Source organism: Euprymna scolopes, chromosome 36 (genome assembly GCF_053919585.1).
Source record: "Euprymna scolopes isolate OS-2025 chromosome 36, ASM5391958v1, whole genome shotgun sequence".
NCBI classification, from domain to species: Eukaryota; Metazoa; Mollusca; class Cephalopoda; order Sepiida; family Sepiolidae; genus Euprymna; species Euprymna scolopes.
This window is the reverse complement of record NC_136517.1, coordinates 37194860-37218791: the sequence shown is the minus strand read 5'-3', so window position 1 is coordinate 37218791 and position 23932 is coordinate 37194860. Positions and strand designations below refer to the sequence as shown.

Genomic DNA, 23932 nt, shown 5'->3' with positions numbered 1-23932 from the left:
GCTAAAAAATGTGGTAGAAGTGGGGGTGGGGGGAATCAAAACAACGGTTGGCAGCCAGGGTGAAGAGAGCAGGCTCGAACCCATGACACGAAGGCGGAAAAGAAAGTGAAAGAAAATCTGACGTCTTACCGCTACTCCATGACGCGACCAGAAGTCCGTCGAGGACAACTTTGATTTTTCTATTACTTAAGAAGGATTTAATTACATTATGAATTCTTCCAGTGATTCCATATGATCTAATTTTCCTTAGAAGACCATCGTGCCATACCCTGTCAAAAGCCTTAGATATATCAAGGGCCACCGCTCTCCCCTCCCCTGTTTTATCCAATGAACGGTATATACGTTCAGAAACTACAGTTAAGATATCTGCTATTGAACGGGCTTGCCTGAATCCATATTGTTTGTCAGTCAGGAGTTTAACAGCTGTTAGGTGCTGGACTAGGGCTTGATTAACTAAGGACTCAAATATTTTGGCGAAAAGCGGGAGGATGTTAATGGGGCGATAATTTAGTGGGTCAGTTCTTTCACCAGAATTCTTGAAGACTGGTACCACAGAGGCGGTTTTCCAGCAGTCGGGAAAACAAGATTCGTTAAGGCATTTATTGTAAAGTTTGGACAGAACTGGAGCAACCTCGGCAGAGCATTTTTTTAATAGCACAGCCGGGATGAGATCTGGTCCACATGCTTTTGAGGTGTCTAGGTTTTTATAATAGCATGTACCTGAGAAGGGGTGATTTTCAAATCGTCAAGTGTGGCGTCTGTTCGCAGAGGAAAATCAGGGAGTGAGTGGTGTACCGAGTTCAGTGTGGAGTTTGAGGCAAACCGACTTGGCAAGCAGATTAGCCTTGTCAGTTGCCGTGCAAGCAACCTCATGATTGTTTGTTAGTGGGGGAATAATTGACTGTCCATTATTAACTACGCTGCTGTAGATTTTCCAAAAATCCCGGGTTCCTAGTTTCTGTGCTTCGATGCGCTTTCTGGTGGTTTCAGAGTAATCTGTCTTACCTGTGTCTATCACTTTCTTACAATTATTTCTAGCTTCTATAAACTTCTGTTTATTTGAGCTGGACTTATGTCGGTTGAATCTGCGGAACGCATGCTGCCTTTGACAAATGGCAGCTGCACAAGCAGAAGTAAACCATTGGGGAGAGTGGGGCTTGCTATAGTATTTCCGTGCGGGAACATGTGCTTCAATAGCAATTTTGAACCATTCAGTTGTCTCATTTGCACACTGTTCCGCTGGAAGAGTAAAGATATTTTGCCATGGGGCATCTCTGATGAGCTCCCTGATGGCTTCCCAATCAGCCTTTTTGTAATACCTCGTTGTTTTGAGTAGTGGGTCTTCAGTTTTAGGGCGAGAATTTAGGCTGATTTCTACCATTATCACAGTGTGATCAGCATTCCCGAGTGGGCTGTGGGCATTTGTTGTACAGTCATTGGGAACCGTTGTCAGAAAGAGATTTAGAAGTGAGGCATGTTGATCATGCTGGTCGGGGAAACGTGTCGGAAATGTAACCAACTGAGATAGGGAATGAGATATAGAGAAGCTATGTGTTGCACTACCAGCTACGTCTGTGTGATTAGAGAATCCTAGCCAGTTACTGTGGTGGACATTGAAGTCACCAAATACATGTATTTGTGCGCTAGTATCGAGGGAGAGTGCTATATCTATGCTGTCTGAGACTTTTTTTTATTAGGGTACAGTCTTGGTTTGAGGGAGAGCGGTAGAGAAAATACAAGTAGCTAATATTGTGTTGCATATTTAGTCTGAAGCACATAAAGGCCTGGCCCTCTGATTCTAGTTTTATTTCTCTAGTTAGAGGGAGGGTGTTTCGAATATAGACTCCAAGTCCATGCATATGTCTGTCCGAGTCCTTACGGTAGAGTGGGAGATAACCAGGCATGTTAAAGTGGTTAGAGGGAATGGAGGAGTGAAGGTTAGTTTCACTTAATGCTAAGATATCCGGGGTGTTTACAAGGAGAAATGACTCAACATCATCTAAGTTAGTTCTAAGCCCGCGGATATTAGTAAATGCAAGCCTCAAGGGAGGAGGCAGGTTGGTTTTCTTTGAGTTTGGTCCTGGTTTAAACGTAACTTTTGCTTGAGCTGTCATTTCATTTTATTTTATTTAAAAGTTTCAGTTAGGGTGGATGAGTGAGGGGGTGCTGGACAAGTAGTTGTGCAGAATACCAGACATGCAATACAAGTAGACCATCAGCTGTCCTCACCCACAGGATTGTGGCCTCAGGAAAGCCCACCGGGAATGAGTGCAGGGTCCCTTTCCATGCGCGACATGGCACTACAAACATCCCGATATATATATATGTTTTTATTTGTTTTTGTTAGCGATACTTTCTTGAATGAATTCAAGTATTTATACGAAAGTGCATTTTTACCTAAATGCTTGTTGGGAATAATTTTGCCATTGATCAATCTGGTACCCCCTTTTAATGGGGAGCGACATATATATTATCTTTAAAATATAATTATCCACTGACACGTGTTTATATATATATATATATATATATATATATATATATATTATATTATATTATAAAGCTGAATGTGTGTGTGTGTGTGTGTGTGTGTGTGTGTGTGTGTGTGTGTGTGGTCACGAATATGGTTGACTATTTTAAAAAACTGATAACATATAATGATAGATGTATCGAGACACAGGAATGGGCATGTTTGATCTGGCAGAATCGTGGTTCATTAAAATTGTGGGGTCTGCGTTCGCGCCTGGTCCACAAAGTATGGAAATAAAAAATTTTAAAATTAAAAAAAAACGTTTACAAGGGTTTTTGATATAGATATACATAAGAATACTTTGATAAGTATGTTTTAACTTAAATAGGGATGGTATAGTAAAATTGTGGGGTCTGCGTTCGCGTCTGGCCTCCATAGAATGGAAATAGGCACAAACTTTAATAAAGACTTTTCATATCTATCTGTGTAAGTATACTTTTATAATTATATTTCAGTTTGAAGAAATATGGTATAATAAAATTATAGGGTGTTCGTTCGCACCTGACCTCCATAGAATGGAAATATGTCACAAAGTTTAACAAGGTTTTTTAATATAGATCCACAGAATATTATGATAAGTGTTTCAGTGTGAACAGGTATGGTATAATAAATTATGGGGTTTATCTATTTTATTTTTACTTTCATCATATTTTGCTTTGGTTTTGATACCCCCAAATTCGAAGCTATATCTTTATAACCCTTCCTTTTCATAACCTATCATACTTTCAAAAAATCAGAGTCCATTTTCTGTAGGCTGTTTTTGAACCCAGTCAACGACGAGTACTTTTGCTAGTATATATATATATATATATATATATATATATATATATACTAGCGCAAAAGTACCCGTCGTTGACTGAGTACTTTTGCTAGTATATATATATATATATATATATATATATATATATATATATATATATATATACACTAGCAAAGTACCCGTTGTTGACTGGGTTCAAAAAACAGCCTACAGAAAATGGATTCTGATTTATGAAAGTATGATAGGTTATGAAAAGGAAGAGTTATAAAGAGATAGCTTCAAATTTGGGGGTATCAAAACCAAAGCAAAATATGATGAAAATAAAAATAATATATATATATATATATATATATATATATATATATATATATATATAAGGCACTTTGGCAGTGTATATGTGTGAGAGAGAGAGAAAGAATGAAAGAACTAGAGAGAGAGAGTGCCCATGGACTCCGAAACGGTTGGGCTGATTTTTTTTTTTTTTTCCTTTTGAAATTTCACACATCTTTTTTTTGGGGTGGGGGGGGGGGAGTGTTCTAGGATATGTTTGGTATCAGAATCCCTTTGATAAGTATTAAACATTGATAATCAAAAAATTCCAATTAAAGACGGGAGTTAAATTTTAACCAAAGTTAACACCCATGTACAGCCTAACATCACAACTGCATTCGAGGAGTTTTATCACTACACAAGCAGAATATAACATCAACAGTATGTTCTTTGATGACACAGGGACGCATTCGAAATGAATGTTTCTTTTTAAAGCACAATTGAATCCTGAGACTTTTGCATTTTTAACTTTATTCAAATCATTATATAAAAATAATTTTTTAAAAATCGACAGTGGGTTCTCCACAGTGCAATGTAAACTACAATGTATATGTATCGTGGACAAAGTCGTTGCAGGGAGGCAGGTGACGCTTCCTCTCGGTCCGTAACTAGAGAAGGCAATCAATTGATTTGATTGAAAAATGGATGATTTATCTGATTTCAATGACAATAAAATTATGGGAGAGTGGAACATTTGTTGATCCTCATTCAATCCCGGACAACATCGGATCTCCTTGCTTGTTGTATATAGATTGTACAGATGAACGATTCAAATTTACATGACAATTTTTTAGATAGTTCGTAATAAATTAATGTTTGGTATTATTAATGTGCAATTTTGGGTCCTATAGCTAATTAGTTGAAATGATTTTATAACAAAGTATGAATAACTTACTAAGTGCCTTTCTTTATCCAACATCGCTAGAATTTTTACCGACAGGGGTAAGCGAGAAGAGAAAAGGGAGGGAGAAGGTGACTTGCTAGCCAAATGTTTTGTTCTCTCTCTCTCTCTCTCTCCTCTTGGGTCCTGGATATCATAAGTACAGAACAAATTTGACATAAGGTTTATTAATGAAGAAGCTCCCAGCTCCACCCTGGTCCTGGATATGACCTTAACCTATATCCGATGGTGAGGCCCCAGTTTGCGGGCTTTGGGGAGTATGGAGCCACCCTTTAATTCCCATTGTTCCCAAGTCCACTCTGACCCAGAGTGAGGATAACCAGGTACACTTTGGTGTTGACTTTCAAGCCAACTGTGAAGATGTGAGGTAGCATGATGTGAACCTCACTTGAAACCACACTAAAGACCATAACCGTGGCCAGAAACTTTCTATTTATAATCCTGGGCACGTCCCTGTTATTCGTGGCAATCCAGCGATGCATGCATTTTTAGGGTGATGGCAATGGTCCTGTTATCATAACTTGGATCGGTAGAGTGCATCTCTAATCTTGCTCGTTGAACATTATATCACTTTCAGAGATGATAGAGATCTTGGGATTTGTACACAACTGGCCAACTATCGGATGGTCTGCAACAAAAAAAGAAACCCGGTTTTCATCAAACGGAAATGGAAGCATGTATTTTCTAGGGCAATAATTTTATCATTCCCCCCTGTACAGTCAGGGAAGCAGTAAAGAAGAGGGGTATTCCAAAGTCTAGCAGTCCGAAAGAGGAAGCTATTACAGTAGAAGACTTTTCAGCATCTAGTAAAGGGGTGGGATTTTGCTGCCTGTCAGATTAGTTGGGGGTATTTAAGTCTGGGGGGCACAAGTGCTAGGAGTTCATCAGAGCACACTTCATTAAAGTACTTGTAAAACAGGCGATGGGACAGAGGTTGGAGCTTCTTGGCCAATCGTGTGGGACAGAAATACTTTATTCATGAGCGAATGATGGTTTTGTAGAGATACAAGATACTCTCTGGTGTGTAGCAGAGTAGACGGAGCCGACCTTCTTTGCAGCAGCCTTGCTCAATGTATTTGTTCTAATTCATGTTTCCTGTGAATGGTAAGCCGAGTAGATTGAAGGATGAACTCTCAGGTAGGATGTTATTAGTAATCGTAATCTGTTTGAAAGGTTTTTATTTTTATTTATTTATTTATTTATTTATTGTAATTGTTAAAGGAAATGCATATCTTGAATTAAAGTTTAAAAGTCTTGTATCATTTTTCGTACTTGGTTCATTATTCGTAATGCAAGACCAAAGGAAAACATTGCTATTTTCATGCGTCTTTACTGTATCAAAACACTGAAAATGGTTATGAAATGAAAGTGTGTACGAGTCAATTCAACCAAGGGAAATAACTGGAGAAATGTACATTTGAATTACTTCCCTTTCTCCAACCGTAGAATCGTTTATTGTTTAATTTATTATTAAATAGTCGTTTCCAAATGAATTTCGAAATAAATCGAGTTAAATAACCATATTATTATTTCTCATTGCATTCGAACAACATACATGAATTATGTTAGATTTGATGAAAAGTAGAAATATTAAGTTAAAAATGTTTACTATAAACAATAGTCACCTTTGTTCAATTTCATATTAAAAGGGAGATAATCATATATGACTAATTTTATTTTTTTAAATGATTAACTCGGCGTTGATTTACGGTAAAGGATTTTTGGCGCTGTTTTACAAATTGTCACTGTGTACAGGGAGACAACTCTCGTTTACTAAGAGATTCGTTCATTTTTTTTTTTTTAATTTCATAATTTAGGACGCTCGAATCAGCGATATTTTTTTTTTTATTAAATTAAAACATTAACAAAAGACAGCTTTTTGATAAAACAAGGATGAAAATATGAAAAAAAATGGCTGCGGAGGCTTTTTTTCTTTTCTTTTTTTTTACTGAACAAAGCTTATAATGATAACACCATATAGTTTTTGACATAAAAATAAATTATTAATGCAGATTTCGTATTCATTATTATATTATATTGGACCCAATATATAGTAGTCATTTAAAAAGTTTAAAAAAAAAAAAAAAAAGAAATGACTCGTGTGCCACCAGCCACCACTGAGAATCGAAACCAAAACGTTTAGTTTATGATTTACTTTTTCCTTTGACGTTAATGCCTGAGCTATGAAGACATGTTTGCTACAAGGTTAAAAGCTAAAATATGAACCAATAGCTATTACGTTACGCATGCATATTCATAATGCTGTTGTTCGATCTTCACCTGGCAAATTCCATTTTTTTTTTTTTAATTTTCACACACTTTTGCACCAATTTTTCCTGGCTAAAACCCAAATATAAAGTTTTGCATGTGTTCGAATATCCTATATATAAAGTTTCATGTCTGAAACTGACAGAGGAGTTTGGTAGGTAACATTTTTTAAACAAATATATATGCGTACATAAATATATATATAGAAAGAGGTTTGTGTTTCCTATAACCTTTTGACGCAAATATTACGCAAGTATAAATCATGTAGAATATCTGCATTAATATAATTACATGTAATAACTAAAGATAATCATCCCATAAGAAAAAATTAATAGAAAATTAATTCAAATGAATGTTTAAAAGAATATGCAAATAAATTTAAAAAAAAAAGGTTTTTAATATGAATATCAATACACACAAAAAATAAATTTTAAGAAGTATAGATTAAAATATTCTTTTTCATTGTAAAATGTACTCCCAATTCTATGTTTAAAACTGATCATTTGAAATTATCGAATTTAAATCATTTAAATCTTTTAAAAATTAATTATATTTGAGAATGTTTATTTTTTTTTTGCAGTTTAACTGATTATATCTTATTGAGAAATAACGTTTGTTTTTTTTGTTTTGTTTTCTTTATACAAAACACAAAAATATTAAATTTATTTCAATTCTTTTATTTACGAATTCAAGGTAAGTAACAAAAAGAACATGTTGTGGATACAAAAAAAAAAACAACTGAAGCATACATTGTCCCCGGGAGTGCACATCGAACGAGGCATAAAAAAAATGACTAAGTTCAGCATTTGCCCCACCCCACCCCACCATTTAGCCCCAAAAGTCATCAGGAGACGTCAAATCCTGGTGAAAATGAAAAAACGGTGAAGTTTTACACTTTAACATATTTGAGTTCTGCACCATGCAAAAACCCCAATGACGAAGTCTATCATTTGCACACATACACACACACACGTTTAGCCTCAAAAGTCCACAAGGACCATGCAAAAGTGCTAAAAGACATATACAGAAAATTTTGGACAAATATGGTAAAATAGTCCCAAAAATGGAGTGTTTTTATTTGCCCTAAAATAGCCCCTGGGGCACACCCAAAGGTTATCACAAAGTATAGACAAACAAAATTATATAGAAATTAGTTAATTACAACTTTTCAGAAAGTTTTATAAAAATCCAAGGCAACATTTTTTTTTTAATAAGCACAAAAGTGTCAGTTTTAGCCATTTTAACCCAAAAGGTACCCCTAGACGACAACCTGAGTTTTCCTGGAAAATCTGTTCTGTTACTTTTTTACTCATATCATGTTTAATGTTTGTGCAAAATTTCAAAAAAATCCAAGGCGTAGTTATTGAGAAAGGTACAGACAGACGAACGGACAAACACACGGACAAGGGTGAATTTACAGGTCCACCCTCCTTTTGTGTGGGGCGGGGGGCAAAAACTAAATATTAAAAATATAATTTTTAACTCTTCAGTATTACATTTGTTCTATTTTTTTTTATTTTTTTAGCCATGTTAATCTCAGACAAGGCATATTGCCATGTAGAACGTAACGGACTACTGTTTGGGACCATGTTTAGAGGAAATGAGCAAGATGACGATTTACATCACATTTAAACTTCTGCATGTCAGTACAGTCAAGGAAGCAGGTAACAGGAAGTGAAATTCCAAAGTCTATCAGCCGAGATTAAAAACTATTAGAGTATAAAGCTTTCAGGCATCTAAGGACCTTTGTAATGAAGGAGTGAGATTTTGCTGCTTGTCAGGTTAGTCAGGGGTATATACGTTGAGGGCGGGGACAAGTGTTACGAGCTCATCAGAGCACATTCCATTAAAATAATTGTGAAACAGACACAGGGATACAACATTGCAGCAATGGAACAGGGATTTGAGCTTAGTTGACGGTACAGTATCTATTGGATTGGAGACTCTCCTTTGGACCCTGTCTAAGAAGGAGAGACTAATGCTAGATGCACCACCCACGATATGACAACAATACTACATGCATGGGCAAATGGTGGCTTTGTAGAGATACAAAATACTCCCAGGTGTGATTAATCTTCTAGCAAAATAGAGGGAATCCTACCTTCTTTGCAGCAGCCTTCACAATGTCCTCAATGTATTTGTTTCAGTTCATGAATGTTAAGCCGAGAAGTTTGAAGGAAAAGTTCTCAGGTAGTGCATCATTAATCATGGCTTGAGGAAGCTTCTTGTAATTGTTAAAGGAAAGAAGCTTAGTCTTAGTAGCATTAAATGTTACCATTCATTTACAGATCCATTCCGCTAGGAACTAGAGGTAGTTTTTGAAGGAAATTGCCTTAGATATGTATACATCTGTTCTTCTCTCATACTTATTATAGAGTGTTGCATGATCGGAAAATATACCCATCTCAGATAAAATGTTACCAGGGAGGTCGTTTATGAATATCAGGAATAATAAATGTCTAAGGATTAACCCCTGAGGTACTCTCATATTAATATTATGCTGTTTGGATGTACATCCATCAAGAACAACCTGAATTTTCCTTTTGTCTAAAAGGATCTAAGTTAGCATTCGTCCAGTAATACCATATTTCATTTTCATTAGGACCCCTTCATGCCAGACTTTGTTAAAGGCTTTGGATATATCAAGGGCTACAGCCCTAGTTTCCTCTGCTATATCCTATGCATGGTATATGCGGTCAGTAATGACAAAATATCAGAAGTAGAACGGTATTGCCTAAATTCATACTGTCAGTCAGAGAGAAAATTATCTTTTACGAGGTGGTGGGCTAGTGCTTGATTTATTAATAACTAAAAGACTTTAGTGAAGAGGGGATGAAGATTGATAGGGTGAGCAGGTCAGTTCTTTCACCAGGATTCTTGTACAATTAATTTTTCAGCTATTAGGGTTTGGTTGGTTGTTTTTGTTTTACGGCATATCAACCCTTTTCGGGTTATTTAATGCCGAATCCAAAGATTTTGAAGAAAAATTTTTTAATAGAATATATTTGTTGTTTTCAAGTCGGTTTCTATTTAACCCATAGTTGGAACCCTAACAGGTACTACCACTCTGGGTCAGAGTGGACCTGGGAGCAATGATAATTAAAGGATGGCTCCACACTCCCCAAAGCCCACAAGCTGGGGCCTCACCACTGGATATAGTTTAAGGTCATATCGAGGACCTCAGCTATTAGGGAAGCAAGACATTTGTTGGATAACTTGGAAAGTATGAGGGCTAGCTCAACTGAGCATTTTGTGATTATTATAGCAAGAACTATATCAGGCCCATACGACTTGGAGTTGTCTACGTTTTTTTTTTATGATATTGCAGACATGAGAAAGGGTGATTTTCAAATCATCAAGTATGGCTTCAGTCTGCATATGGAAATTTGGGAGAGCATTGTTTGTTGTGTCTAAGATAAAGTTGGAGGCAAATCGCTTTTCAGTTGCCTCCTCGTTGTTGAATAATGTAGGAATTACTGATTGTTCTTTATTTACTACACTATAATAAATTTTCAAAAAAAATCACGAGTTCCTACATTCTGCGACTCTACGCATTTTTATTTTTTTTTTTTTTATTCTTTTTTTTTTTTTTTTGCATGCCTGCTTTTGGCTAAGGCTATTTCACTTTTTAAATGATTTCTATATATTTTTGTTTATTTGTACTTGACTTATGACAGACAAACCAGCGGAATGTATGCTTGCCTTTATGCAATGACAGCTGCACAATTTGCAGTGAACTATTGGGGGAGAGTGGAGCTTGCTATAATACTTTCATGTGGGAACATGTGCTTCAATGCCTGCTTTGCATCATTCAGTTTTCTCATTGGTACAGTGTTCAACAGGAAGAGAAAAGATATTGGTTGATGGGGCATCTCTGATGGCTTTACCAATCAGCCTTTTTGTAGTAGCTTGTCGCTTTGAGAAATGGCTCTTCACCTTGAGGTTGAGATGTAAGGGTGACGTCTACTCACATCACAAAGTGATCAGCGTTCCCAAGTGAACTATGGGCATTTGTCACAAAATCCTCGGGTGTTGCGGTTAAGAATACATCTAGAAGTAAAGCTTGTTGGTCTTCACGACCTGGGAGGCGGGTAGGGAACATAACTGTCTGTGTAAGGGGATGAACTATAAAGAAACTGAGTACAGTGTCCAGCTGCATCTGTTACTTGAGCAGCAAAGCCAATTACTATGGTGGCCATTAAAGTCACCAAACATGTTGAATTTTTGCTCAATTCTAACATACCTTGTTCAGATTTCATAAAATGAAATGGATGAGAGGGGTTGAAACGTGACAACAAAAAAAATATTTCCTCTCATATTTTTTACAAAAAGTGCATTCTAGATATAAATTAATTCAAAATGAAATAGCGTAGAAAATTTCATGAAAATTTGACCATTATTTGTTTTTTTGCTAGATTTTTTAAACACGAATAAGCCTTTGCCTTAAAAATGGTGTATACATAGGAACATTGTTTTAGGGCGTTGATAATGTAAACACAGTTTTAATATTGCATTTTCAATGTTTTCGAACATTGAAAAATATTTTCTCAATAATTATTATTTTATTTTAGACTTCATTTTTTAAATTGTACAGAAGTTATGATGATAATATGAACTTATATTGAACTTACATCGTGTTGCATGCAGGAAGGGGTAAATCTGTGGCATACTTTGAAGGTCCATAGAGGATCAAAAAAAAAATTTTTAATTCCCTAATTAAATTACAATAAAACATAAAAATACTTAATTAAAATAAAAATTGCTTTATTATTTTCTACATAAAAATGATAATTACTTTTAAAGGTTTCAAACTTTATAAAAATACATAATTTTCTATGTTAAATGTTTAAAATAAATTAACTTTTTTTCAATTTGTATAATTTTTATATACTACTGTGGAAAGGTTGTATAGCTCCACATTAAAAAAAAAAGAAAAGCACTTATAGAAACAGGTGTTGTAAAGCGGAGGTTGGGGGGGGGGGCCAAACATTGGCAAAGCAGAAATAAGCATATTTTGCAAGAAATAATTTAGGACGCTCTGAAGACGATTGTGTACTGCTTCAGCAATTTTTGGAAATAACTTCATTTGGCACTTGTGGAGACGAGGTCTTCTTTGTTGTTTTTTAACTTAATGTTGATTATTCGATTGATTATTTCAACATCCTAAATTATGTCTTGTAAAACATGCTTATTTTTGCTTGCTCAATGATAGTTATAGCTCCCTGGATTAACAACATCGTTTCCATAAATGCAGAATTTATCTCCCATAGCCAAAAATTGCTAACTGTCCTAAAACGCTAGACAGGTCCGAAAAATCTCCTAAAATATTTCAGAGGTTAATAGAGGGTGAATGAAAAAAATATGTTTAGAAATTCCTAACTTTTTTTTTTTGTTGTTCACTGTTCATTATTCAGTCATGGCATTTTTGTATTCATTTTTTAAATTTTTTTTTATTGTTTTATTATTCAATTAATTGGAACAGGTATTCATTATTTTATTAGACGCTTTTGTATTATAAATGAATAGCTTAAAAATTTGTATTGCAAGTGAATAGCTTAAAAATCAAATGTATTTCAAGTAAAATCGCTTGTACATACTTGCGTGTGACGTCGAAATTAGTAAATTAATAAAATCCCAAAATTATGAAAAACGATTTGAGTAGATTTTCTAGAACTAGTTTAGATACACACACACACACACACACACACACACACACACACACAAAAAAAAGGAATTTAATAATTAAAAAACAGGGATTCTGGATCAGTCATTTTCTGATTTGAAATCGCAGAACTGAAACAAGGGAGATAAACCAGTTTGTCATACGGAATAGAAAACTCCTTTTGGTGGGGAGCACTTTAAATAACTTAAGAAAAACAATCAAACATATTAAAATAACAATTTATTGAAATCTCAGAATTTATTTTTAAGTGGTCTTATATCATTTCAAATAAAAAGCTTGAGATAGAATAAAGTTTGTAAAATTTGTTTTTTAATGGTTTCAAAATTTAATTGAATTTCGTTTGAAAATAATGACCAGATGATCTTTTGTTCATGTTAGAATGATTTGTATTTGTGCCATCATTTTATTGGTTATTTGAATCACGTGACCGTTTTTAAAGTATAAACATTGGCAGACGACAATTTGAAGTTTTTAGCAGCTTTTTTCTTCAAATAAGATTTTGGTATTAAAGAATCAACAACTTATTTTTCATCTCCGGGAATACAATTTTCTCATTGGAAATTGTATTTATGTAAATTAATTCATTATTCTCCCTTTACGATAACTTGATATAAGAATGTTAAGATATTTAAATGCACTATATTTTATCAAACCTTTTAAAATATAGACCAGTCAAAATAGTGGATCTCTTATGTACTTTTAACTTCAAGTTATTTTGTGGGCCTATAGACAATTTTGTGAAGTCAAAAACGAATTCATTTCTTGGAAAAAATCTGAGAATTAAAAAAAGATACGTTTATAGATAGTAAATGTTTAATTTTGAAAAATTGAAGACAATTTATTGAGTTTATGTTTAAAAAACATTAAAAACTTAACTTTTGTCTAACTCTGCCCTAGTGGGGAGGCAAGCAAATACAAAGCATTTCATTCCATCTTTCAACAGTCAAGAGATTTTTTTTTTTTTTTTTTTTTTTTTACAAGGTAGTCACCACTTATCAAGGCCTAGAAGCCACTCGGGGATAAGGGTTATTGCGTGTACAGTACGTTAGTATTGGAGATTTGATAAAGTGTCTTACTTACTTAAGGGGGGGGGTCATCAGGAATTTGTTTATGTTGGACTTGAAGACACCCAGGTTGTAGTCAGGTGGGAAACAGGCAAACGGAAGAGAGTTCCACAGGCGTACACTTCTAAGAAAGAAGCTTTGTTCGTGGAATCTACGTTTTGGTTTTGGCACAGATAAAGAGTGGGGAAAATTTTTGACAGTGGTTTCAGCTAGACGGGATAATGAAGAAAAGAAAAAAGATTGGAATAGTCCATTACAAATAAAAGGGAATATCACCAAAGGAAGTAATACTATTTAATCCATAGTTGGAGAAGAGATAGGTAGAGAGTAGAAAGTTCTACTTTGGGACTTTGCTGGCTTTATGAACTTACCTTTTCCTAATTCTAAATACATTAACATGAGCTCAATGGATGACCAAACGGGACACTTTTTTCTCCCCCCTCTGATTATGTAACAAAAGTAGACTTTATAGTCTGCCGACTTAGAATGTGTGCTTTATGCCAATTTGATGGTTGAATATGGTTAAATTTGTGCTAATTTTTTTGCATTAAATACTAACCTCTATTAATCCATACCATGGCCTACTATAATAATATAGTAGGCCATGTCCCTACTAATCACCAACAGTGCTTCAAATGGATACCATAATACTGTTTGCTACACCTTATCATAAAGATTTATACACAATGTCAATCAGATCAGCCTAGTAGTTTCTGAGAAAAAGTGGAACAGGCAGACAGACAGACTGCCAGACTAACAGAAACATAATATAGAAAAAGATAGAATCAAAAAGTAGTTTCGGAAGTAGAGTGAAAAGCTTATCTTATTTTTCTTTTATTAATATTATTGGAATTTTTTCTTTTTTCCTCGTACACATTTTTGTGAATTATTCCATGGATTTCTGCCTGCCTTTGGATTATTATGGACCATCTTCTTCCAATTACGGGATTTCCTTGGATTTTACTTGTACAAATGGAAATTCTTTTAACTTTCTTGAAGTTTTACATTTGGATTTTACCGTCACTGGATTTTTTATCTTACACCAGACTATCCATTCACGTAAAATCACCTTTTTCTTTACCATATTCCCTCTGCTTCACTTTTTTTGTTTTCAAGTAAGATCTTTGACTTACTTGTTGTTTCATCAAATACTTTTGCATGCAAAATCCGATCCCGCATTTTGCTAATTCCTACCCTCTGATGAGAAGGAAAGTATTTCTTCGAAACTCCGTAGATTAAGGACTATCCATTTATCTAGTGTTTCCTTTTCAGATTAAATAAGTTTTTAACTCATTTCAAAGTGTTTTTTAACATATTTTATTAACTGTTTTCTCATATATATATATATATATTTCAACAAACATTGTTAAAAATAACAGTGAGTTTCTGTTTAATTATACTTTTTTTTCGATTTTCCTCATCTTTTTTTTTTGTGTGAAAATCAAAAAAGTTAACATGTTCCATAGGTACATAAACGTTTTCCATTCCACATCAAATCATCTTCAGATGAGAGAAAAATGAATGATGGACTGAGAAAACTGGAGAATAAAATTAATAAATTAGTTAAACTTAATTATCCTGATCTCTTTCTGTAATCGTTTTATTTATTTTGTTAATCTTTTCTGTATGCCTTCCAATCTATTGTGTGTGTGTGTGTGTGTGTGTGTGTGTGTCTGTGTATTAGTGTTGGAAGGATTAATCAGAATCAGAAAAATCAGAGTTTTTTGGGGTATTGGAATCAACTGAGGACAAGATAAAAAAATTTACATATTTATATTACAGGAATTGTCTTTCAGTAATTTGGAACCCAACATTTTCTAGTACATTTATTTAATTATATATATATATATATATATATATATATATATATATATATTAAATGAAGGACTAAGATGTGTTTTTACAGTAATCGGAACAAAATAACAATTTTATAGTTAAATATTTAGAGATTTATAAAGAATCAGAATCAGGAATTTAGTATGGAATCGGTAATTTTATTGGAATCATCTCATCACTATTTTTTTTTTTTACACAGGTATCACCACATTATCAAGGCCAAGAGGCCACTCAAGGATAAGGGTTAAAGAGTGTACAGTAGAAATTGGACAATATAGTAATCATTAGTAATGAAAATTCGGTAAATTTGATAACTTATATGGAACGGCTCATCAAGAACTTATTTACGTTAGACTTGAACACAACCATATTGTAGTCAGCCGGAAAGCAGGAAAACGGAAGACAATTCCACAGGCGTGCAGTTCTAAGAAAGAAGCTTTGTTCATGGAATCTACATTTAGGTTTAGGCACAGATAAAGAGTGGGGGGAATTATTGATTGAGTTTTCAGCTAGACGAGTGTTTCTTGCGAAAGTTAGGCAAGGGGGGACCATAGACTGAAGCTCAGTCAAACACTTTCCATGAAAATAACGATACATCAGAGACAAACTCGCAACATCTCTTCTGTGAGATAGAGGTTGCAGGGAAGAGAAAAGGACATCTCCTACGAGGCTACGAAGTCTATTTTGAACTCTATTAAGACAGGACAAGTCCTTTCTAGCAGCTCTTGCCCAGATGTATCTTGGACGTATCTGGCTCTTATATAGATAGAGAATTGCATCAGCAATGAGATATCTACCGGATCGATAGACAGATCCCACCATTTTTCCAGCGGCCTTGGCAACAGATTTGATGTACGTGTTCCATTTAAGATCAGGAGTAATGGTCAAGCCCAGAAGCTTGTCAAAACTTGAGGCCTCCTGAAGACGAGAGCCATTCATTTCAATTGATGACAGATGTGGATCAGAATGTTGATGATGTAAAGAGAGAAGCTTGGTTTTAGATGCATTAAAAGTAACCAGCCACTCCTTTCCCCATTGTACTACGTGCTCAAGATCAGAGGAGAGAGAATCGGAGAGAACTTGGTCATTTACTGTCTTAGATGTGCTACCATAAATGGTAGTGTCGTCAGTATAAATGTCTACAAATGATGTAAGGATGTGATTTGGAAGATCATTAATGTAGATCAGGAAAAGAGTTGGGCCCAGGATGGACCCCTGAGGGACATCAGCATTAATATTGTGAGCTTCTGATTTTTGCCCCTCAACTACTACTCTCATGCACCTATCAGAAAGAAATGATTTAATAATTGAGAAGACATTTCCAGCTATACCATAGCTAGAGATCTTGTGAAGTAAACCTTTATGCCATACCCTATCAAAGGCCTTAGATATGTCAAGAGTAATTTATATATATATATATATATATATATATATATATGACAGCCCCTTTAAGAAATTAATTTCTTATCATTGAGCACTTTCAGTTGAATTAAAGTCGGTCAATTTAGCTCTTATGCATAGATCATCGTATAACGATTAGATCAGTTTGATTGACGTAAAGAACATTTAAAATTAAAATGTTTAAATTCAACGTTATTTCACGCGGTTAATGGTAGCCGAATGGATACAGTCTTGGCTAATCAAGCCAGAGATGTCTTGTGTTGCCGAGTTTGAATTGTTTAACTGGTGTTAATCGTGACACACTGCACTGAAGATTCCCGAAAGGATGAAACACTAGTGTGTGTAGGTATTTAATTATTATAGTAAAAAAAATAATTATATATATATATATATATATATATATATATATATATAACTATTTCATTTATTCACATAAATTTACTATACGAAAGCATAGATTTATGCGTAAACTTTAAGTATTTACTTCAAAAGTGCTCAATACGTAGGTAGAGCTAGTTAGTAATTTATAAAATATATATTGCGATTAAGCTACACTGAATATTCTGCGTTTCATCCAACTATAGGATTCGTTAGGCTTATGCGCGAATTCTGTCGTTGCTTCTTGTTTTTATATATGTTGAGGATTACTAGTTGGCCAATCAGCTTTCTAGTATCCACCGCGCCCCTTCCTACCAGCCAATGGGCATGCATTTTATCAAACAAAGGATCTGTTTTAGAGCTATATATATATATATATATATATATATATATATATATATATATATATATATATATATATATATATATATATATTACATCCCACTTTCTATGTCTACACACTGGAAATCAGGTCCAAGTACAATAAGGTTGTACCAGATCACATTGTTAGTAATGGAGTCAGCCTTATATCATCATGGGTTTCAGACTTTTCACCTACTCACAAATGCAACTCAAGAGGGACTGATCAATTTTCAGCTTGCCATCTGGTAGCAGTGTTTTACATATCAGACTGATTGGGATAAAAAAAAAATTCAGATCTTCCATGAAGGTTATACAAGTAGAAAATGTAATACCACAAACATTTGAAAAATTGTTAGCATTTAAAACAATCGGCATAAGTGGATGTTTTCATTAACATTTTTGTTTGAAAGACGCATCAATTTTTTGTGCAAACAAAAGAATATACCCACAACTTGGAATTTATGGGTGTACATTGATTATAATATTATATATATATATATATAAGTGAGATAAGACACTGATATCAATTCAGATGAAAAATCCTGATAGATATTACTTTAAGTAATACTTTCAAGGTGATCCTAGCCAAAAAGGAAAAGCTCAATATTTAAGAATACAGCAATATATAAGTTTTGTGGTTAAATTTTAAATTCTGAAAAAACAACATATAGAGACATATATTCGATTTAAGAATTTGTTTGACAAAAGGAATATATAGAGGGATTATTTTAATTTCCTTAATCCATGGATTTTCAACAATGGCTCATATCATCAGAGGAAATGAAATGCAGTTAGTAAAATGTTCAGCTGCGAATGGACGCTATATTGCGTTTTCAGCACAATTATTGAAAATAGTTTTTTGAACGGTTGTGGATAATCATATGGAGAAAATTATATGAAAAGAGAAGTTGATACAACCTGGGTAATCCATTATCTATATATGTGTGTGTGTGTGTGTGTGTGTGTGTGTCTGTGTACATTTCCCTATGCAATAACTCTGTCAATTTTAAGTCTACAGACTCGAAATTTGATATACAGGGTACTGAGATTTGGGAAAATCTTTGTAATCCATTTGCGGCCAGAAATTTGGCTGTTAAGGGGTCAAAGTTCAATGATTTGACCTTTGAGAACTCTACCAAACTCCTTCGCCAATTTTGGGTCTAAACACTTGTAATTTTAGATATAGGTTCCTTTGACATGGATCTAACTTAATAACTTGATTTGAGCACCAAACAATAAATGTTAAGGGGTCATAATAGGGGTCAAAATTTAAAAAATTGACCGCTTTTTTTTTTTTTTTTTGCTCAACATACACCTCCAAACACCTGGGCAACGCCGGGCTGAAATGCTAGTATTATGTATTATATATAGCGTCCATTCACAGCTGAACATTTTGCTAACTGCATTTCATTTCCTCTGATGATATGAGCCATTGTTGAAAATCCATGGATTAAGGAAATTAAAATAACCCCTCTATATATTCCTTTTGTCAAACAATAAATTCTTAAATCGAATATATGTCTCTATATGTTGTTTTTTCAGAATTTAAAATTTAACCACAAAACTTAATATATATATATATATATATATATATATATATATATATATATCAAAATGAGGAAAACGAACTGAAGACAAGATAAAAAAAATTTACATATTTATATTACAGGAATTGTCTTTCGATAATTTTGAACCCAACATTTTCTAGTACATTTATTTAAAATATATATATATATATATATATATATATATATATGCGTATATATATTAAATGAAGGACTACTAAATTTAGTAAATAGTATGTATTTGAATTGAAGGGTAGAGAAATTATATGGATACACACAAACAGTCATGAAGGATTTTACAAGTATGAAAAAGTGCAAGAAAAAATTTTGCTGTTTGAAATTTCCATTAAAAAATATTTTATTTCGCCCAAATGAAAAGATTTTGTTTAATAAATATGAAGAGAAAAGAGAGAGAAAAATAAAAAAGGGAAAACAAAGAAAAAGAAACAGAAAATGAAGAGAGACAGAGAGGGAGAGAGAGGAAAAGAAAACCAGAAACCATGTAAATGTGTGTCGATATAATTTTAATAAAAAATGAGAGAGTAGTAGTAGGAAGAGGAGTAGAGGGGGAGGGGACGGAAGGGAGAGGTAGGAACTGCATCAGTTGTTCCTCCTATTTGTCCCATCATCCTTCCCCCATATTAAGCATATTTCCCATTTTGCCGGCTGCACCTTGCTGGAATTGTCGCATCATTGTCTGAAGTCCTTGCATTCCACCTTTAAAGAAAAAAAGTTAAAATTATTTTTTGCACAAGAAATAAAAAGTATCTGATCACAGTCAAACAAGAAAAATGGAGAGAAGCAGGAAAAGATAAGCAAAGAAGGAATGACAACAGAAGGGGAGAAAGGACAACAGGGAGCACAGATAGAGGGGGAGGAAGGACGACAGGGGAGAAAGAGGGGGAGAAAGGACGACAGGAGAGGAAGGACGACACGGGAGAAAGAGGGGGAGGAAAGACGACACGGGAGAAAGAGGGAGAGGAAGGACGACAGGGGAGGAAGGACGACAGGGGAGAAAGAGGGGGAGGAAGGACGACACAGGAGAAAGAGGGGGAGGAAGGACGACACAGGAGAAAGAGGGGGAAGAAGGACGACAGGGAATAACGTGGGGGATGAAGAACAACCGGAGAAAGAAGAGGAAAAAGAGACAGCAGGCAAGAAAAAGGAGAAAAAAGAGACAGCAGGGGAGAATGAAATGACAAAGGAGGAAGAAGAGAGAAGAGAAAGTAGAGCACAAGATAAAAGGATGAAGAAAGACGGAGATAGGGGTGATAGAAGATGAAGAATAGCATCCTCTTACCCATTTGTTGAAGAATTCGTGGATTCATCATCTTTGCCATTTGGTGATTCAATTTCGTCATTTGGGCAGAATTTACATTTTTGTTAATATCGCCACCTGACAAGAAATAAGGCACAAATTAAACGCGGGAATGAAGAAAAATTGACAAAAAAGTTTAGTACAAAACATAGTTCAAACAATAAAAGAAATAGAAAAGTTTTAGAAATTCCATGTAACTTGCTAATGTAAATTCCACGAGGTCATCACTTCCTTTTCATATGGCGTTATGATTTTTTGTTTCTTTTGTTGTTCTTTATCAGCTTTTCTGATCATGGGCGTAGCTATATTTACAGAAGAGATTATTCTGCATTTGCCGACCCATAATTTCCACCAACTTTCTCGGGCTCGCGCAGCCACTGACAGAAATAACCAGAAAAGGTCGGACAAGGGTTCCTCAATTTCCGACGAACACACCGTCTGCTTTTAGCCATGTTTTTAATATAAATCTATGACGGCTACTTTTTTTTTAAGAAATTTTAAGAAAAAATAAAAAATTAATTTTAATTGCCAGGTTAGAGTTTAGGATTAGGGTTGGGTTAGATGCATGTTTGTATTTCCATGTTTTTTCTATTTATCATTATAATTTTCTCGTGACGGGTTAACGCTTCACGATCGGCCACTTCCGGTTATTCCGATCAGCAACTGAGCACATCAGAGAAAATTTGTGGAAACCATGGGGGTCGGTAAATGCAGAAGTACCTTTTTGTCCGATGTTTATTTTTTTTTATCTTTTCTTCTTTAAACTAATGAGTGACTATTTACGAAAGCCACTCGAGAATAAGAGTTAATAAGATTGTTGTTTGGGTGTAGAATACACTGATATGATTCAAAATTTTTTTAGATGAGGATTGATCATTTCGATTATTTCAACTACTGTTTTCATCCTGGTCGTAAAACAATATTATGATGTGACACACTAGGGACCCCCCCCCCACCCACAAGTAAATAGACTTTTAAAAAAATAAAAAAAGAGGTTAGACAAAAAAGTTCAAGATCATCAATGTTTTAAGCAACTGTAACAGAATCAATAGACAAAACACCCACTTTTCGACATGTCCAATTTTTACAAACACAAAGGATTTCAGAAAACATTGTGATATCATGAGACCCCTCTCTTCCTTTCACTTTTAATTATTTACATCATTCCATTTCTCTTACCATTTCTCTTTTCTGTCATGGAATAACAGAGTACTGAAGGTACAGGTATGATTTCGTGTCATTAAAATAATTTGCATTCAGATACAACAGTCTCCAGATCTTCAGAGAGAAACTTAGTCTTCAATATTGATAATACACCCAATGGACAGCCCAGCTCCTGCAACCCCTCCCTGGTTGATCCCAACAATGTCGTCAGTATCAATCAAGTGAGATACATTCAATTTTTACATCCCGATAGTCTCAGAGAACGTGATCAAGGAGATTGTCAATAGTATAGCTGAAGAGAAGAGATTTAGCATGGTCCAACTAGCCGCTGTATTCTCATGCATGAAAACATGTCAATCAGTAATATCACTAGATGAGATGAGAAAGCTTTGTGGGAATATCTGCCTGCATGATGCGACAGAGAGATGCTCTGGCAACAGAGTTGAAGACAATCACAAAATCAACAAAGCATCAGACAGTAGTCTATTGATGAGCTCAGCGCAGTTCGAGCATATGACAAAGATTGAAAATTTGGTCGACACAAGTTCTTTCCGAGTGAAAACTGCAAATACTTTCATCATCACCTCGACAAGGTTGATATTGCTGTAATTTAGGAGGATTTTTGTGCTCCAATCATCAGGGATGGTTTCAGTCACAGATATTACGTTGAAGACATAATGCATGCATGCAGAATATAACCCCCCCCCCCACCGCATGGTCTTGCATACTTCTGCAGAAATCCTATCCTTGTTAGGAGCCTTGTTGTTATGCAACTGACGCAGAACCTGCTGCACTTCTAACATTGACGAGAGTGCGTTGCAGTTATACTCTTTAACTGGCTTAGTATCAACTTTCAGGATTGGAGGCAGACGATTAAGCAGCTCACTGAAGTGTTCTTTCCACCAGACAAGATGTTCAATCATATTAGGAATAACAACTGAGCATAAAAGTGTCTCGCTGACACTCCCGTTTCTTCTTGCTTGTTTTACCATTTCACAGAGTTTCTGCATGCTGCACCATTTTTTTTTTTTCATCTTGTTGGCAAAAGCCAGTTAGGGTGCATTAAGATTCGTTTGGATTTTGTCTGAGAAACTTGTCATCGGAAAGCATGGAACCATGGTACAACCACATTTCTTGTTGCTCTCCGGAATTTCCAGCATTTCAACGGTGATCCAATTCCAATGACGACATTGCGTGATTCTCATGTGCACTTGTGCTGCTTCCACTGTGATAAACCAGAGTGTATTTCAATCCACTTCCAGTTGTAGGACAATACCAAGCTGAAGAAAAGCAAATCAGTTTTGAAGCTTTAGTTTAAACTTGTCTCCAGCAGACAATATGCGCATAATGGAAGCATTTCAAAAACAGACATCTGTTCACATTGATGTCAAACATCCCAGAGGCAGGATTAATCTCACTTCTCTGCCACATACTTCCTCCCATAACCTATCTTCCAGTACACATCAGCCTAACTTTACCCCCTAATGGAAAATTCCTTCTTACTTAATACAGTAGAATCTCAGTATATGGTGGCCCTAGGATACGGTTTTTTTTCAGGTTAAGATGTGTAATAGGATATCTTTCTTGGTCCTTGATTACAGTATTTGCCCCGCTTTACGGTGTTATTTATAATGTTATTTGATTATATACATGTGTATTATATTCTGTACTGTATTTTGTTACTAATTTTTAATATGTATTGAATAAAATTTTGTTTAGGCTCCACCATACAGCAATTTTGTTTAGGCCCCACCATACGCCAATTTTACCTTACGATCCCAACCACAAAACGGATTAATGCCGTATCCCAGGGTTTTACTATATAACTTCATATGGAAATTTCTATTTTTAACACTATTTTTACACAACCACATCCAATAATACTACATTGTCAGGTCCATGGGGGTGAAGTTGAGGAGAGTTGATAACCTTTATGTGATCCCTTCTGTGAAAGTACCCGATTCTAAAATAAATCAAGAAACCAATACCAACAAAACTTGCTTATTCATCATACAAAATACAGAAGCAAGCAGGTAGAAACATTACCTTTGAAGAGTCCCTTGATTCCTCCCATCTTTTTGACCATCTGGGCAAACTTCTTGTACTGTTGTAATAATTCGCTAACTTCTCGTACAGAAACACCGGCACCACGAGCAACTCTTTGGCAACGAGAAGGCTGTCTTGCAAACAGTCGCTCACCTTCCAAACTGTCCAACTCTAATATAAAAAAAAACATTTTTTTATAGATGCAGATGCTAGATTTCGACAAAAATGTCAAGACTAAAAAAAGTATGCGTGCAGGTCTATATGCATATACAACAATAATTAAAATATACTCATCTCTTTAAATATTTAATATTGTAGTAAAAACTAT

General features: G+C 34.8%; 1 protein-coding gene across 1 annotated transcript in view; it reads right to left on the bottom strand.

Moving 5' to 3' along the window:
- Positions 1-19583: 19583 nt before the first annotated feature.
- Positions 19584-23932, bottom strand: part of LOC145260421 (signal recognition particle subunit SRP54-like) — a 52247-nt gene continuing 47898 nt past the window's right edge. The window contains exons 13-15 of the mRNA XM_080118406.1: positions 23605-23775; positions 20377-20472; positions 19584-19793 (exon numbers count right to left, since the gene is read on the bottom strand). Coding sequence (XP_079974532.1) covers positions 19702-19793; positions 20377-20472; positions 23605-23775 — 359 coding nt within the window. The 3' untranslated portion in view covers positions 19584-19701. The remainder of the gene's footprint in view (positions 19794-20376; positions 20473-23604; positions 23776-23932) is intronic.